The 15,519-nt window shown below is 40.0% G+C and overlaps 1 protein-coding gene across 3 annotated transcripts in view; it reads left to right on the forward strand.

Annotated features, from left to right (window-relative positions):
- LOC141110905 (myocardin-like) overlaps window positions 1-15,203 on the forward strand; it is an 85,070-nt gene extending 69,867 nt beyond the window's left edge. For all 3 annotated transcript variants that reach the window (XM_073602680.1, XM_073602682.1, XM_073602683.1), the window contains exons 10-13: window positions 3,300-3,959; window positions 11,730-11,867; window positions 11,955-12,009; window positions 14,266-15,203. In XM_073602680.1, coding sequence (XP_073458781.1) covers window positions 3,300-3,959; window positions 11,730-11,867; window positions 11,955-12,009; window positions 14,266-14,738 — 1,326 coding nt within the window. In that variant the 3' untranslated portion in view covers window positions 14,739-15,203. The remainder of the gene's footprint in view (window positions 1-3,299; window positions 3,960-11,729; window positions 11,868-11,954; window positions 12,010-14,265) is intronic.
- Window positions 15,204-15,519: the final 316 nt, after the last annotated feature.

The following is a 15,519-nucleotide window of genomic DNA, read 5'->3' on the forward strand; positions in this document are numbered from 1 at the left end:
CTGACCAGAGCATTTTTTGCGATTTGGCACTGCGTTGCTTTAATTGACAATTGCGTGGTCGTGCGACGTGGCTCCGAAACAAAATTGACATCCTTTTTTTTCCCACAAATAGAGCTTTCTTTTGGTGGTATTTGATCATCTCTGCGATTTTTATTTTTTGCGCCATAAACAAAATAAGAGCGACAATTTTGAAAAAAGCGCATTATTTTTTACATTTTGCTATAATAATTATCCCCCAAAAATATATAAAAAAACATTTTTTTTCCTCCGTTTAGGCCGATCCGTATTCTTCTACATATTTTTGGTAAAAAAAAATCGCAATAAGCATTTATTGATTTGATTGCGCAAAAGTTATAGCGTTTACAAAATAGGGGATAGTTTTATGGCATTTTTATTAATATTTTTTTTTTTTACTAGTAATGGCGGCGATCAGCGATTTTTATTTTGACTGCGACGTTATGTCGGACATTTTTTACACATTTTTGGGACCATTGTCATTTATAAAGCAATCAGTGCTATAAAAATGCATTGATTCCTGTATAAATGACACTGGCAGTGAAGGGGTTAACCACTAGGGGGGCGGGGAGGGGTTAAGTGTGTCCTAGGGGAGTGATTTCTAACTGTCAGGGGGATGGGCTGGTGTGTGACGTCACTGATCTCTGCTCCAATGACAGGGAGCAGAGATCGAGTGACACTTGTCACTAGGCAGAACGGGGAAATGCTGTTTACAACGGCATCTCCCCGTTCGTCCTCTCTGTGAGGCGATCGCGGGTATGCCCGCGGCGATCGAGTCCGCGGGACCTGCGACCCGACTCACGGAGATTGTGGCAGGCGATCGCGCCACCGGCGGCGGCAAATTCAAAGTAACGTATGGGTACGTTACTTTGCGCAGCCGTGCCATTCTGCCAACGTAAGAGTACAGGAGCCGGTCGGGAACCGGTTAAGGCTCGATTCACACCTATGCAGTTTTAGTGCTTTTTGCACTACAGTCCATGTAACATGGTTTCCCATGGAACACATTCTGTAGTGCAAATCTGCAAAATGTAAAAAGCACTAAAAATGCATAGGTGTGAATCCAGCCTTAAACCCCTTTCACACTGGGGCGGTGCACTTGCAGGGCAGGAAAAAAAGTCCTGCAAGCAGTGTCTTTGGGGCGGCGCGGGATCGCTGCTCCTAAACCGCCCCAGCCATTGCCGCTTTTAACCCTTTATTCGCCCGCTAGCAGGGGTTAAAAGCGCCCCGCTAGTGGACAAAAAGTGCCACTAAAACTAGCGGCGCATTACCGATGACGCCCCCCGCTGCCCCAGTGTGAAAGTAGCCTTACAGATGTCACCAAGTACAGGAAGTAGAGAAAGTTGCTCCAACATGGAGAAGCACTACACTAAAAACACTTTTAATAGAGTGGAAAGATTTGTAACCTATTTTAGATCTTTATTGCTGCCTGTGTCCCCACTGGGAAGATTGACCTTCACTTCATAACTACTTTTTCCATAGTTTTTAGCTTGAACTGTGCTCTGGTTATCAATGTTGAATTTACAATGGCTTATGGGCTGCGTGTATAAATCTTAAGTGTATATCTAGTTATCTAAGTTTTGGAGAAAGGTGTGGGTTTTCACTGGCTAGGAAAGGACACTAAAGCAGAGTCTTGTCCCATAATATATTTAAGCTTGTACAATCAGGTTGACTAATGCCCTGTACACAAGGTCGGACATTGATCGGACATTCCGACAATAAAATCCATGGATTTTTTCCGACGGATGTTGGCTCAAACTTGTCCTGCATACACACGGTCACACAAAGTTGTCGGAAAATCCGATCGTTCTAAACGTGGTGACGTAAAACACGTATGTCGGGACTATAAACAGGGCAGTAGCCAATAGCTTTCGTCTCTTAATTTATTCTGAGCATGCGTGGCACTTTGTGCGTCGGATTTGTGTACACACGATCGGAATTTCCGACGACGGATTTTGTTGTCGGAAATTTTATAGCAAGCTCTCAAACTTTGTGTGTCGGAAATTCCAAAGAAAATGTGTGATGGAGCCCACACACGGTCGGAATTTCCGACAACAAGGTCCTATCACACATTTTCCGTCGGAAAATCCGACCGTGTGTACAGGGCATTAGTATTACAGTTAATATTAAACATTTATTTGAAGTAGATGGACACTAGAAATCTAGACTATTATTTTTGCTTTCTGAGTATGTATATGCGGAAGGACAGTCAAGAAAAAAAGATTCAATTATCAATACTAGTAAATGTTGAACACCTTAAAAAATGCAGTCAGTAAAATAAAGTTCCCATATTCCTGCAAAATACACCTGTCATACATATAATAGGTTCCAGCACTGCAAGCATAGGTATGCGCACATGGGGTGCCAGGTATGCCTGGGCACACCCAAAGCACCCTGTACTATGCAGATTCCCCATGCTGCCTGGCTGCAGAGAAACAGACTGGGAAATCTCTGTCCTCAGTCCTATTTCTCTGTCTCAAAAGTGAGACATCAGGGGTCTGTTTAGACACCCTGATATTTCACCAAAACCCCCCAATGGGGCTTTTAAAAAAATAAAAAAATAATAATAAAAAATAATATTGAAAAAAAAAGAATTTGAAAAAAATAAATAAAACAAGATAAAAATAAACTACTGACACCAATCTCTTAGATTGTAAGTTCTAACGAGCAGGGCCCTCTGATTCCTACTGTATTAAAGTGTATTGTATTTGTACTGTCTACCCTTAAGTTGTAAAGCGCTGCGTAAACTGTCCGCGCTATATAAATCCTGTATAATAATAATCTTTGCTCTACTGACACGGCCAGTGCTCTACTTACACTGTCTACTGTATATATATATATATATATATATATATATATATATATATATATATATATATATATATATATATATATATTATTATTATTTTATATAATTAGTGTGTGTGTTTGAGCTTTGGGGTGCACACCCTAATGCAATAGGCTGCGCACGCCTATGACTGCAAGTGAGATCTGCACATATGGTCTGAAAAATTCTCTGCTGATTAGGAGCCCAGAATCTTTGGCTGCAGCAATCAGAAAAGATCAGTCATTTTTGGTATTGTAAATAATTGGCCTTACACCATCCTATTGGATCATAAGGCCACACCGTAATGATATGCTAATAAGAGCAGTTCTGACTTTTGGTGTAGTAACATCATTCTAACTTGTCATATTTCTTATGTACTGCCCTTAGCCTTTAAACAACCATAACATGTGCTAAAATCACCTAATTATACAGTGATATCCCCTTATCTACTTTTTGAAAGGTGTCAGAGCTCCGCCAACATCTTAGGAAAAGAGGACTTCCTGTATCAGGCACAAAACCAGCATTACTGGAACGCCTTAGGCCATACCAGATTCCTCGTGCCAAGACCATTCCAGCCCCCATCCAAAGTGCAGGGTTGATAACCCCAGTTATTGAAATTCCCTCCTTTCAAAATCCTTCTTCATGTGACACCACTGCTGCAACTCTTTGCACCTTTCGGACTTCCCCTCCTCCAGCTCCTGCTGAGGGTCTTCCTGAGCCACCCAAAACACCTAGCAATTTCAAAGACAGTTCTGAGACACAGACAGGAAGTCAGGACAAAGACATGGCAATGCAAGGAATAGAAGATGACCAAGTCCTTCTAGAAAAGCAAAAAGTGATTGAAAACTTGACATGGAAGTTACTGCAAGAACAGAAGCAGGCAGAAGACCTTCGAGTGGAACTAGAGATGCACAAACGCTTAAAAAATCGGCGGAAGAATGAGAAGCTCAACCCCAGAATAACTATTAAAAAAGAGACTGATGAATGTGCTATAACCGCTTGTGCAAAAGCACAAACTGAAGACGCACAGTTTCTGTATACTCTGAGTAATGATAGACCAGAACTACCACCACCAGTTCAGGAGCAACTGATGAGCCCAGAAGTTAAAGAAAACTACATGGTGAGTAAACAGTATGAATCTGTAAAATAAATTCTCATTACATGTGTATTACTTCATATATTAAGTAAAGGTTTAAATGAAAAACTATTCACTAAGCCAATCAAATGTACGTTTTTGTTTTCAAATGTAATGTTTTTTTCTGCCCACATGTTGAATTGAAATCTTTTCTCTGTCATCACATTCTATGGTGTTCTACCTTATTAGTTATGGGTGCTGAAGCGACCACCGGCTGGAACTGTGAATAATCAGAGCAAGAAATGTCACCAGCACACCATGGGTCTCCAAAATTGGGTCCAAAGCTTTTCGCTCGTCCCAGTGAGCTAAACAAAAAAAAAAAACGGACAGATCGCTGTACTTACACAACTAATGTTAGTACAGCGATCTCCCCGCTGAGCTATTGTGTTCTGACAGTGGGACTGACCCCCCCCTCTCCAGAACACACTGATCAGTGCTTACAGTCATTGGCTGCAAGCGCTGATCGGATGCTGGTTTTCCAGCATGCCCATCCAATAAAAGCTAGTCAATAAATCAGCTTCTGTCAGGCTGCTGTACACATAGGCTGAATATTGGCTGGTATCGACTGTTTCAACAGAAACCGGGTGATATTCGGTCAATGTGTAACAGCCTTAAAGGAGTTATAAAAGCAGAAGGTTTTTTTATCTTAATGCATTCAATGCATTAAGATAAAAAAAATCCTTCTGTGTGTAGCAGCCTCTCTCAGCACCCCCTAATTACTTGAAAAAATGTGCACTGTGTCAGAAAGACACCACAGTACCAAGTGCCACATAGCTGAGCCCTGGGAAATAATTACCAGAATTGCATAATAGTAATTTAGAATAATTTATTGAAAAAAGACCAATTGTAGTAAATACGATTTAACACCTAACACTATAAGTAAATATATAAGTCTGGGGACAAGGGACAACAAACACACACAAGACAAAACAATAGACACCACCCAAATAAGATATTGGTACCAATGATATATTGTATTATACAGAGATTAGGGTACACATATCACCAACCAAGCCTTTATTTTATTAGATTGAAGACAACGGCCGTTGCAATATTCAAAAATTGAAAATAAAAAAGAATATACCAGTCTGTGGTTAATAAAGAGGGCTGTGTAACGGTATCAGTCCAAAAAATGGAAACAGAAAAGCAGTCTGCAGGTCCACAGATCATGTGTGGTTCACTGGGTTTAGATAATAAGAGCTGCAAGTCCACAGATAAATGTAATCCAAAAGGGCTATGACTCGCCTATGAGCGATTAAAGTTGCTATTCTTTGCCAAACTTTTACTGATCAACAAGCTGAATGGTGGTCTGTACACAGACAATTGCTTAAATCAAAATCACTGGCTCCAAGAAAGGTATCGGCTGTGTCCCAGGCATATGAGACACGGGAACCGTCTTTCCAGTGTGGCAGCCAACCAGCCTGCTTAGCGGCGGCCCTCCCCCTCCTTACCATCACTGAGCGGCCTTTCTTGGAGCCAGTATTCAGCTTTACATGTATGCAGAGATATCACAGAAGCACCTGGATGCCCTGATCAACAGCTCATGGCTTAGCTGCATAGTGCTGCCTTCACAGTTCCACACAGGAAGCGATTAACTGATCCATTTTGTGACATCAAGTACTGCTATTTGAAGCACTGCCAATTTCGCATTTTGAATTAAGCAATTTTCCGTGTACGGACCACCGTTCATCTTGTTGATCAGTAAAAGTTTGGCAAAGAATAGCAACTTTAATCGCTCATAGGCGAGTCATAGCCCCTTTTGGATCACATTTATCTGTGGACTTGCAGCTCTTATTAACCTAGCCCAGCGAGCCACACATGACCTGTGGGCCTGCAGACTTCTTTTCTGTTTCCATTTTTTTGGACTGATCCCGTTACACAGCCCTCTCCATTAACCATGGGCTGGTATATTAATTTTTTATATACAATTTTTGAATATTGCAACAGCCGTTGTCTTCAATCTAATTAGATATAGGCTTGGTTGGTGCTACGTTTACCCTAATCTCTGTATAATACAGTATATCATTGGTGCCAATATCTTATTTGGGTGGTGTCTATCGTTTTGTTGTGTGTGTGTGTTTGTTTGTCCTTGTCCCCAGACTTATATGTTTATTTATAGTGTTAGGTATTGTATTTTCTACAATTGTTTTTTTTTCAATAAATTAATCTAAATTAGTATTATGCAATTCTGGTAATTATTTCCCAGGGCTCACCTATGTGGCACTTGGTACTGTGGCGTCTTTTTGACACAGTGCACATTTTTTCATATGCTTTTTTTGGTCGCTGAGTCCCGCTTGTTTTGAGTGTGTGTGGATAAATACCAATCGGTACTGTGATGTATCCCATTCTTCTGATTCTCCTTGCCTTCTTTTGTTATATGCCCCCTAATTACTTACCTGAGCCCCATCTCTCTCCAGCGATGTCCACGAATGTCTAAGCCATTCGGGACACTCCTCCTGACTGGCTGAGACACAGCAGTGGTGCCATTGGCTCTTGGGGCTGTCAATCAAAGTCAGTCAGCCAATCAGGGGAGAGAGCGGGTCAGTTCAGGGCTCTGAGTCTGAATGGATACACAGAGCTCTTACTTGGCTCGAGTGCCCCCATAGAAAGCTGCTGGCTGAGGGGGCACTCGATAGGAGGGATGGTCCAGGAGTAGGAAAGAGGGTAGAGATGAAAGAAGATTGGATGAACTCCATTTTACGAGGAGATTCAGGAGTTGGAGCAACAGACTAGGCCTAAAGGTATCCTGGAGAAGCAGGCGCTAAAAAGAAGACTTAGCAGCACTCAAAAACAATAGAGAAAATGTGCATTTCACATGGTTACAAAGGATAGGTATCAATGGGGGAATAAATCAGGAAGATGTTTGGCAAAAGCAGTGAGCGAAAAAAAACCCGAAACCTATATCTCAAAAATTAGGAATGATAAAGGGGGAATGATGCACTCATCTCCAGAGATTGCTGAGGTTTTCCACTCTTACTACAAACAGCTTTTATAGTTTTAGACAGAGGGAGGAAGGGAGGGGAGAGAGTAAGGATGGTTTTGAGATACAAGCCTACCTCCAGGGACTGGACCTCCCAAAGATGCCTAAAGATGAATTCGAACTACTAGAGGACCCGATCATACAGGAGGATGTAATGAGGGCAATAAAAAGTATGGCATCGGGGAGGAGCGCAGGACCTGATGGGTACTCGACGCTGTATTACAAAAGGTTTCAAAAACTATTAGTCCCCAAATTATGTGAATACCTGAACACACTTGGAGAGGGGTTAATATTCAGGCGGAGTCACTGCTGGCCTATATAAATCTTATGCCCCGTACACAGGGTCGGCCATTGATCGGACATTCTGACAATAAAATCCATGGATTTCTTTCCGAAGGATGTTGGCTCAAACTTGTCTTGCATACACATGGTCACACAAAGTTGTCGGAAAATCCGATCGTTCTGAACGCGGTGACATAAAACATGTATGTCGGGACTATAAACGGGGCAGTAGCCAATAGCTTTTGTCTCTTCATTTATTCTGAGCATGCGTGGCACTTTGTGCGTCGGATTTGTGTACACACGATCAGAATTTCCGACAATGGATTTTGTTGTCGGAAAATTTGATAGCAAGCTCTCAAACTTTGTGTGTCGGAAATTCTGATGGAAAATGTGTGATGGAGCCCACACACGGTCGGAATTTCCAACAACAAGGTCCTATCACACATTTTCCGTCGGAAAATCCGACCGTGTGTACAGGGCATATTTCTAAAAGAGGAAAAAGATCTGGCGGCCCCTATGAGCTATAGACCAGTATCACTGTTAAATACAGAATTAAAGATATTTGCCAAAATAATAGCAGAAAGATTAAAACCCCTACTGCCAAGATAATGATATAATGATGATCAGGTAGGATTTGTGGCGGGAGGGGAGGGACAACTACCTCAATTCACTATTCATGATCCATGAGGCAAAAAAGAGAGGCGCCAGTTGTACATCTGTCTATAAATGCCGAAAAGGGTAAACTGGAGTTTCATGTTAGAAACATCTAGGTATCGGTAACAGGATAATACAGTGGATCTCTGCGTTTTATTACCGTCCAACGGCAAAAATCAGAGTAAACAGAGAATTATCCCCCTCTTTGGAATTTTTTTTTAACAGTACTAGGCAGGGGTGCCCCTTTCTCCAGTGTTGTTTGTAATAACTTTGGAGCCCCTGTTGGTGGTGATTCACAAAAACGCAGACAGCAGAGGGGTGAGAATAGGGGACAAGGAGTATAAAGTGGCTGCTTATGCAGACAATATACTCTTATATCTCTGATCCTAGGATAACACTGCCCATTGTGTTAGAGGAGCTGCACCGGTAGGGGAAGATCTCAGCCTTTAAGATAAATACAGCTAAGTCAGAGATCCTGAACATAACAAACTCAAAGAGAGAACAGCAGGCGATACAGCCTAAATTCCCCTTCGTATAGTGCAGGGAGAAATTGGGATACCTAGTAGTTAACTGCATCCCCAGTGACCTATAAGGTATAAGGTCAGCTATATCCCAATCCTAAAAAAAGATTAAGGAGCAACATGGCTAGGGAGAATAAATGCTTTGAAAATGAATATTTTGCCTAAGCTAATAAACATATTTCAAATGATGCCAATTGCTGTACCCCAGGAATATTTTAGGAAACTGAGAACCATTGTACTAAAATATATTTGGGCACATAAATGACCAAGGATCTCTTACACAGTGTTAGCGAAGGGGAAGAAAAATGGGGGACTAGCAGTACCTGACTTTAAAAAGTACTATCAGGCAATTCTTATCTCGTGATTAGCGGATTAGATACACAATATGGAAGCTAAAAGTTGGGTGGAGATTGAACTGGCACAATGTAAGGCTGACGTAGGTAAGATGGTATGGATTCCAAGGAGATAGAGAATTTGCTAATAGCACAAATTCACTGAATAGGAACACTTTTAGGGTATGGGTTGGCCTTTGTAGGCTATATAAGTGGGAATATAACGAACCTTTAATTTCACTATTAGACACACATTATTTTACACCTGGGAAAGAAGAATATTTGTATTTTGTTAAGTGGGCAAAAAAAGAGGTTATACAAATACAGGATGTGATGAAGTGGAATAGAATTTGCACTTTTAGTAAATTAAGACACAAATGGGGAAGTATGCCATTAGATAGATGGAGGTACACACAATTATTGCACTTTTTACAGTCACTACCACAACCGTTACAAGGAAAAGAAAATCTGAGATCAATAGAGAAACTGTTTAGTTTTCCCCCTGTGCTGCATAAAGCAAAGTATATCTAAAGCCTTGTACACACAATCGGATTTACAGACGGAAAATGTGTGAGGCTGTTGGCGGAAAATCTGACTGTTTGTACGCTCCATCGGACAATTGTTGTTGGATTTTCCGTGGACAAATCTTGGATGGCAGGTTTTAAAATTTTCGACGGACAAATGTCTGTTGTCAGATTTTCCGAGCGTGTGTACAAAATTCCATCGGACAAAAGTCCAAAGTACAAACACACATGCTCGGAAGCAAGAATGAGCAAGAAGCGGTCGGTCTTGTAAACTAGCGTTCGTAATGGAGAATTAACATTCGTGACGTGGTAAATTATGAAATCTCGAAATGCAACGCACATTCTCTTCTTCTTTAATGGGATAATAATGAAGCTGCTTTGCTGGTGATACTGATGGAGTTATTGCAAACAAATTTTCAAAGGCTTTTTTTTTTCTAGTGATATCAATAATAATATTATTATTATTAATGAATATTATCCCATAGTTTTTAAGATCAAAGATACAGTTATGTTGGTGTCCCTTGTCAATTTTACATTGTATTTTTTAAATGTAACTGCCTACTCCCAAACTGTCATTTGAAGTAAAACACATAGCCAAGTATTATTCTACAATCTTTTTTTTATTGTGCATTAAAAAAAGAAAACAAATACAATTAGACTAGCTATCTGCCAATAGAATTTAACCAAAAAGTGCATTCTATGCATCCAAAAATATAGAAAATATACCAAATCAAATCATTATTATTCAACCAAAAAATAAAATAAAATGCATGTATCCTGCTTCTTAATATAGAGGGTCAACAATGCCAAGAGTTGGTAAAAGCAGGGGTCCGTCATCCGGAGATAATTCCGAAAATCATCTGGATTATTCTCCTGGAGCTCCCACAGCAAAGGCATATGACATAATTGGTCACAATAAAAAAAAAAAAAAAAAAAAAAGCAACCAATTTTTGGTCCAAGAAATCCTCCTCCTCCTGTTCCTGGACTGGACTTGAGTCAAAGCAATAACTCCAAGGCCAATAATAAATAATACGTTAACTCCTCCGATTCTACAACATGTCTGGTTGACGAACGGCGGTTCAGAAACAAACTGAAAAGTGCTAAATGAAAAGCGCTCAATGAAAACACTTACCAAACTTCCATTAACACGGAATTAGCAGAAGGAGCCCAAAGGGTGGCGCTAAATAGCTGAAAAACCACATAGTACGTTTGTGTTAGTTGGCTGACAATTCCTTGCCGTTTGTATGCAAGACAAAATCCAGGCACACCGATCATGTGTATGAGGCTTAAGATATATAAAATACTGGTTTACGAAGTAAAACCTGAATATCCACCATATCTATATAAATGCGAGCAGGAACTAGGGCCTATTCAGAATGAGGAAAAAAAGAGTAAGCTTCTGAGATTGGCATGCTTTTCATCGATTGACGCTAAGACAATAGAGATGTGTTTTAAGCCTTTTGCTAGATGGTATGTCACCCCGCAGAGAGCGCAAAAGTTTGGAGTAGACGTGCCCTCAACGTGCTGGAGGGGTGTGATGCCCCCGGAACCTTTGCGCATCTGTGGTGGGAATGAACAAAGATACAGCCCTACTGAGAGGGGATCATTAAGGCAATGAATCAAATTACAGGAGAGCATATACAAGCAGAACCATGGAGTTGTCTGTTTCATCATACGGAAAAAACGGTAGCTCAGTACAGGAATGCTCTAGTCCTGCATTTATTAAATGCGGCTAAAAGTCTGATACTGAGATACTGGCGAACATCAGAGATCCCATGTATGAGTGAGTGGTTGACTGGGTGGGTGAGGTAGAGGGGACCACAAGGAAGAGTTCAGACTTAAGATTGGTATAAAGATATGATAAATCCAGTGGGAGGTGGAGGCTTGGGAGAGAGGAGAGTGGAGTGTGTGTGTGTGTATATATATTTAAATATAATAAATTATATATATATATATATATATATATATATATATATATATATATATATATATATATATATATATATAATTTTTTTTTTTTTTCCTTTGGGGTAGGGTGAGTAAGGGTTTTGTGATTATTGATGGGTGTATTCTTGAATTTGGACTTATATGGATGTATTAGATATTGTTGAGAATTTTAAATAATAAAAAGATAAAGTATAAAACAATGACACAAGTTCTTTTGGACAAACTAGAATACATCTTTTGGACAGAAACTACTATATTGAAAAAGTTATTTAATCAGTCTTCAGTACTGTTTTAAACTTTGAGTAAAGACATTTCAAAGCTGCTTATTTTTGAACAGCATTTGAAGGAATCTTTATCCTTTCAAAAGCTATGAACTTTTGCCCTCTGAAACTACTAAGCATATCAAAACCGTTGTTCTCACTTTTCCTGTTGGGATCTTGTGGCATTGAAAGTCACAAAGTTATATCTATTTAGAGATGGAATGACCTAACATAAGTTGATTGTCAATCTCTCAGGTTTTTCCACCTCCTACGTGTGAAGTAATCGGGCAAGATTTCGAGCTTCCAATGCAGATCACGGCAAGTCCTGAAAATCCAATACACAAGCCTCGCTCCTTTGAGGAGGAACTGCAGGAAGCTATACAAAAGGCACAAGTACGTGGGTCATTGAAAATTGCACATCTATTTCATGGCATATATAATGACAACCTCTAAGTAAATTGTCTATTTATTTTTTCATAGATGGCCATTACACACTCAATTGAAGATATATTAGAAGAACCTTTACTCCACACAGGTTAGTTTTTAATAATTTTAAAATTAAGTTTAAAGCAACTCAGAAGATTTTCAAGATATTTCCTCTGGAAATTCTATGCAATGTCAGAATGTAAGGAGAAGTTGAGAACTAACTTTTTATTTCAGCTTGGTTTTAGTTATGTTAAGCACCAGCTTTAACATTTCCTATATCTTTTCTGACTCTTATATACTACTCCACAATATGCTTAATGCAGTCATCCACCCTCTGCTGGAAGTCCTTCATAGATGCGTATGTGTGTATATTTGTGTGTGTGTGTGTGTGTATATGTATATATAAATTACCAAAAGTATTGGGATGCCTGCATTTACACGCATATGAACTTTAATGGCATTCCAGTCTTAGTCTGTAGAGTTCAATATTGAGTTGGCCCACCCATTGCAGCTATAACAGCTTCAACTCTTCTGGGAAGGCTGTCCACAAGGTTTAGAAATGTGTGTCTATGGGAATGTTTGACCATTCTTCAGAAGTGCATTTGTGAGGTCAGGCACTGATGTGGACGAGAAGGCCTAGCTTGCAGTCTCTGCTCTAATTCATCCCAAAGGTGTTCTATCTGGGTTGAGGTCAGGACTCTGTGCAGGCCAGTCAAGTTCCTCCACCCCAAAATCGCTCATCCATGTATTTATGGACCTTGTTTGTGCACTGGTGCGCAGTCATGTTTGAACAGGAAGGGGCCATCCCCAAACTGTTTCCACAAAGTTGGGAGCATGAAATTATCCAAAATGTCTTGGTATGCTGATGCCTTAAGAGTTCCCTTCACTGGAACTAAGGGGCCAAGCCCAACCCCTGAAAAACAACCCCACACCATAATCCACCCCTCCACCAAATGATTTGGACCAGTGCACAAAGCGAGGTCCATAAAGCCATGGATGAGTGAGTTTGGGGTGGAGGAACTTGACTGGCCTGCACAGAATCCTGACCTCAACCTGATAGAACACCTTTGGGATGAATTTGAGTGGAGACTGCAAGCCAGGCCTTCTCGTCCTCATCAGTGGCTGATCTCACAAATGCAGTTCTGGTAGAATGGTCAAACCTTCCCATAGACACACTCCTAAACCTTGTGGACAGCCTTCCCAGAAAAGTTGAAACTGTTCTAGCTAAGGGTGGGCCAACTCAATATCAAACCCTACGGATGAAGACTGGGATGCCATTAAAGTTCATGTGCGAGTAAATGCAGACGCCCCAATAATTTTGGTAATATAGTGTAAATACTGTGTATATACAGTGGGAAAAATAATTATTTGATCCCCTGCAGATATTGTAAGTTTGCCCACTTACAAAGAAATAAAGGGTCTATAATTTTTATCATAGGTGTATTTTAAATGATAGAGACAGAATATCAACCATCCAGAAAAAATACATGATACAAATGTTCTAAATTGAGTTGCAGTTCAGTAAATAAAATAAGTATTTGATCCCCAAGCAAAACATGACTTGGTGGAGAAACCCTTGTTGGCAAGCACAGATGTAAGACGTTTCCTGTAGTTGGTTACCAGGTTTGCACACATCTTGGGAGAGATTTTGGTCCACTCTTCTTTACAGATCTTCTCTAAATCCTTAAGGTTTCTTGGCTGTCGCTTGGCAACTCGAAGTTTCAGCTCCTTCCATAAATTGTCTAGGATTAAGGTCTGCAGACTGGCTAAGCCACTCAATGACCCTAATGTGTTTCTTCTTGAGCCACTCCTTTTTTGCCTTGGCTGAATGTTTTGGGTCATCGTCATGCTGGAAGACATCTTGCTTATCTCATACTGCTAGCCCCCTGTCTCTTACTTGTCCCAGGTTACAGGTCATATTTATCCTTCCTTCAGGACCTTGTGAGCCAATGACTTCAAACAAGCACTTGTATATCTGGCTCCAGGCATGTGGAGTGCACATGCTTACTGGGGGCGGGGGGGAGTCAGTGACTTGCTAAGTAGAAAAATAAAGATAAGGGTGACAGCCCCCAAAAAAGCCAAACAACAAGAAAAACTTAGTGATGGCAGTTTCAACATTTTTAGCCTGAGAGGTTCCATTTTAGAAACCCATGGTGCCTAAGCCTCATGTCACCACCCAAAAAAAATGAGAAATCTATTTTTGTGTTGGTTATTGCTTTATCACCTAATGATGATGAAATTCCATAGTATTTTTCGAGTTGACCCCAATCATTACACATATTTTTCATTTAGGCTTGACTTAACATTTATGCCACTTTCAGTGAGAATTTCTATTCTAAAATATGGTCTCCATTTTGCATTTCAGATGAATTAATGCATGTCGACAATGACCTGGTGGATACCCTAAAGCCAGAAAGCGATCTTCAAAATACATATGCAACTCAAAACAGAAATTTCACAAAGCAACTTCATTGCTGTATGGATGCCCAACCACCACCAACTGTACCCAGTTCTACAATTCTGGAGTTTCCAGTGTGTGGTAATTATGATTTCCTGTCTGGCCAGGATAGCTTCTCAGTCATGTTCTCTCCTGATCAGATTGAAATGCCATCTTCACCAGATCATCCAGAAAACATGTCCCCATCATCCTCTTCTTCTTCCTCATCATCTTGTGCTCCATTTGATCCAGCAGACTGGCTTGAAGCACTGACATCAGGATCCACTTCCAACTTTGGACCTAGTAGTCCCATGAATTCAAGTATATTTTCCACTGACATTTTTGACTCTCCAGACTTAAGTATTAACAGAATGATCGATCTAATGGTGGAACAGTGGTAATTGAAGAATTGGAAATGGACAAAAGATACCAACTAAAATTCACTCCTACGTAACCAATAAAGAAGGATAATCTTTCTTTTGCAATAGTTTTTGCTAGTTGGAATAAATGGGGTGAAATGTGTGGTGAAAACTCAGGACATATGATAGGACCTGCTCTTTTGCATTCTCACCTATCTGCTTCCTGTAGACACTATCTTGGCTGCACTAATACAGAGTAGAGGTGATTACTGTTTAGGAGGATTCACTTTTGCTTTTGATCAAGGCTCCAAAATGCAAAAAAGGTTCATTGTATACATTTCCACCTGTAGAGAAAATACAGTGTTCATTGCCACTAATGAAACATCTAATGATGTTAGATATCATGAAATTTGATATTTAAAAACCAACATCGTCTTACCTTAATAACTGTGAAATACGATCTACTTTTGAACAAATTAAAAGCAAATTGTAAAACATTTTACATTACCAGCATTTCCATGGCAGTTTATGAATTCTATATCAGGGCACACATTAAGCGCCACACGGATAATAGGGGGTCTATTTATAAAGCAGATAATGTAACCTTCACTAGACATTCTGTAGTGCTGAATAATTCATTGTCATTTAAAATACATGTACCTGGACTATTCACCTGCAGTGTTTGGTGAATGTCATATTCACTGCTTTATAAAGATGTCCTTAGGTGTCATTTAACAGGAAAAACTGTTGCATTATAATATGAAGTAAAGACCATTGTTCAATGACTGTAATCTTTGTTAATCAAAACAATCAGTTGTGGTCA

This window comes from Aquarana catesbeiana, linkage group LG10 (genome assembly GCF_042186555.1).
Source record: "Aquarana catesbeiana isolate 2022-GZ linkage group LG10, ASM4218655v1, whole genome shotgun sequence".
Taxonomy (NCBI): Eukaryota; Metazoa; Chordata; class Amphibia; order Anura; family Ranidae; genus Aquarana; species Aquarana catesbeiana.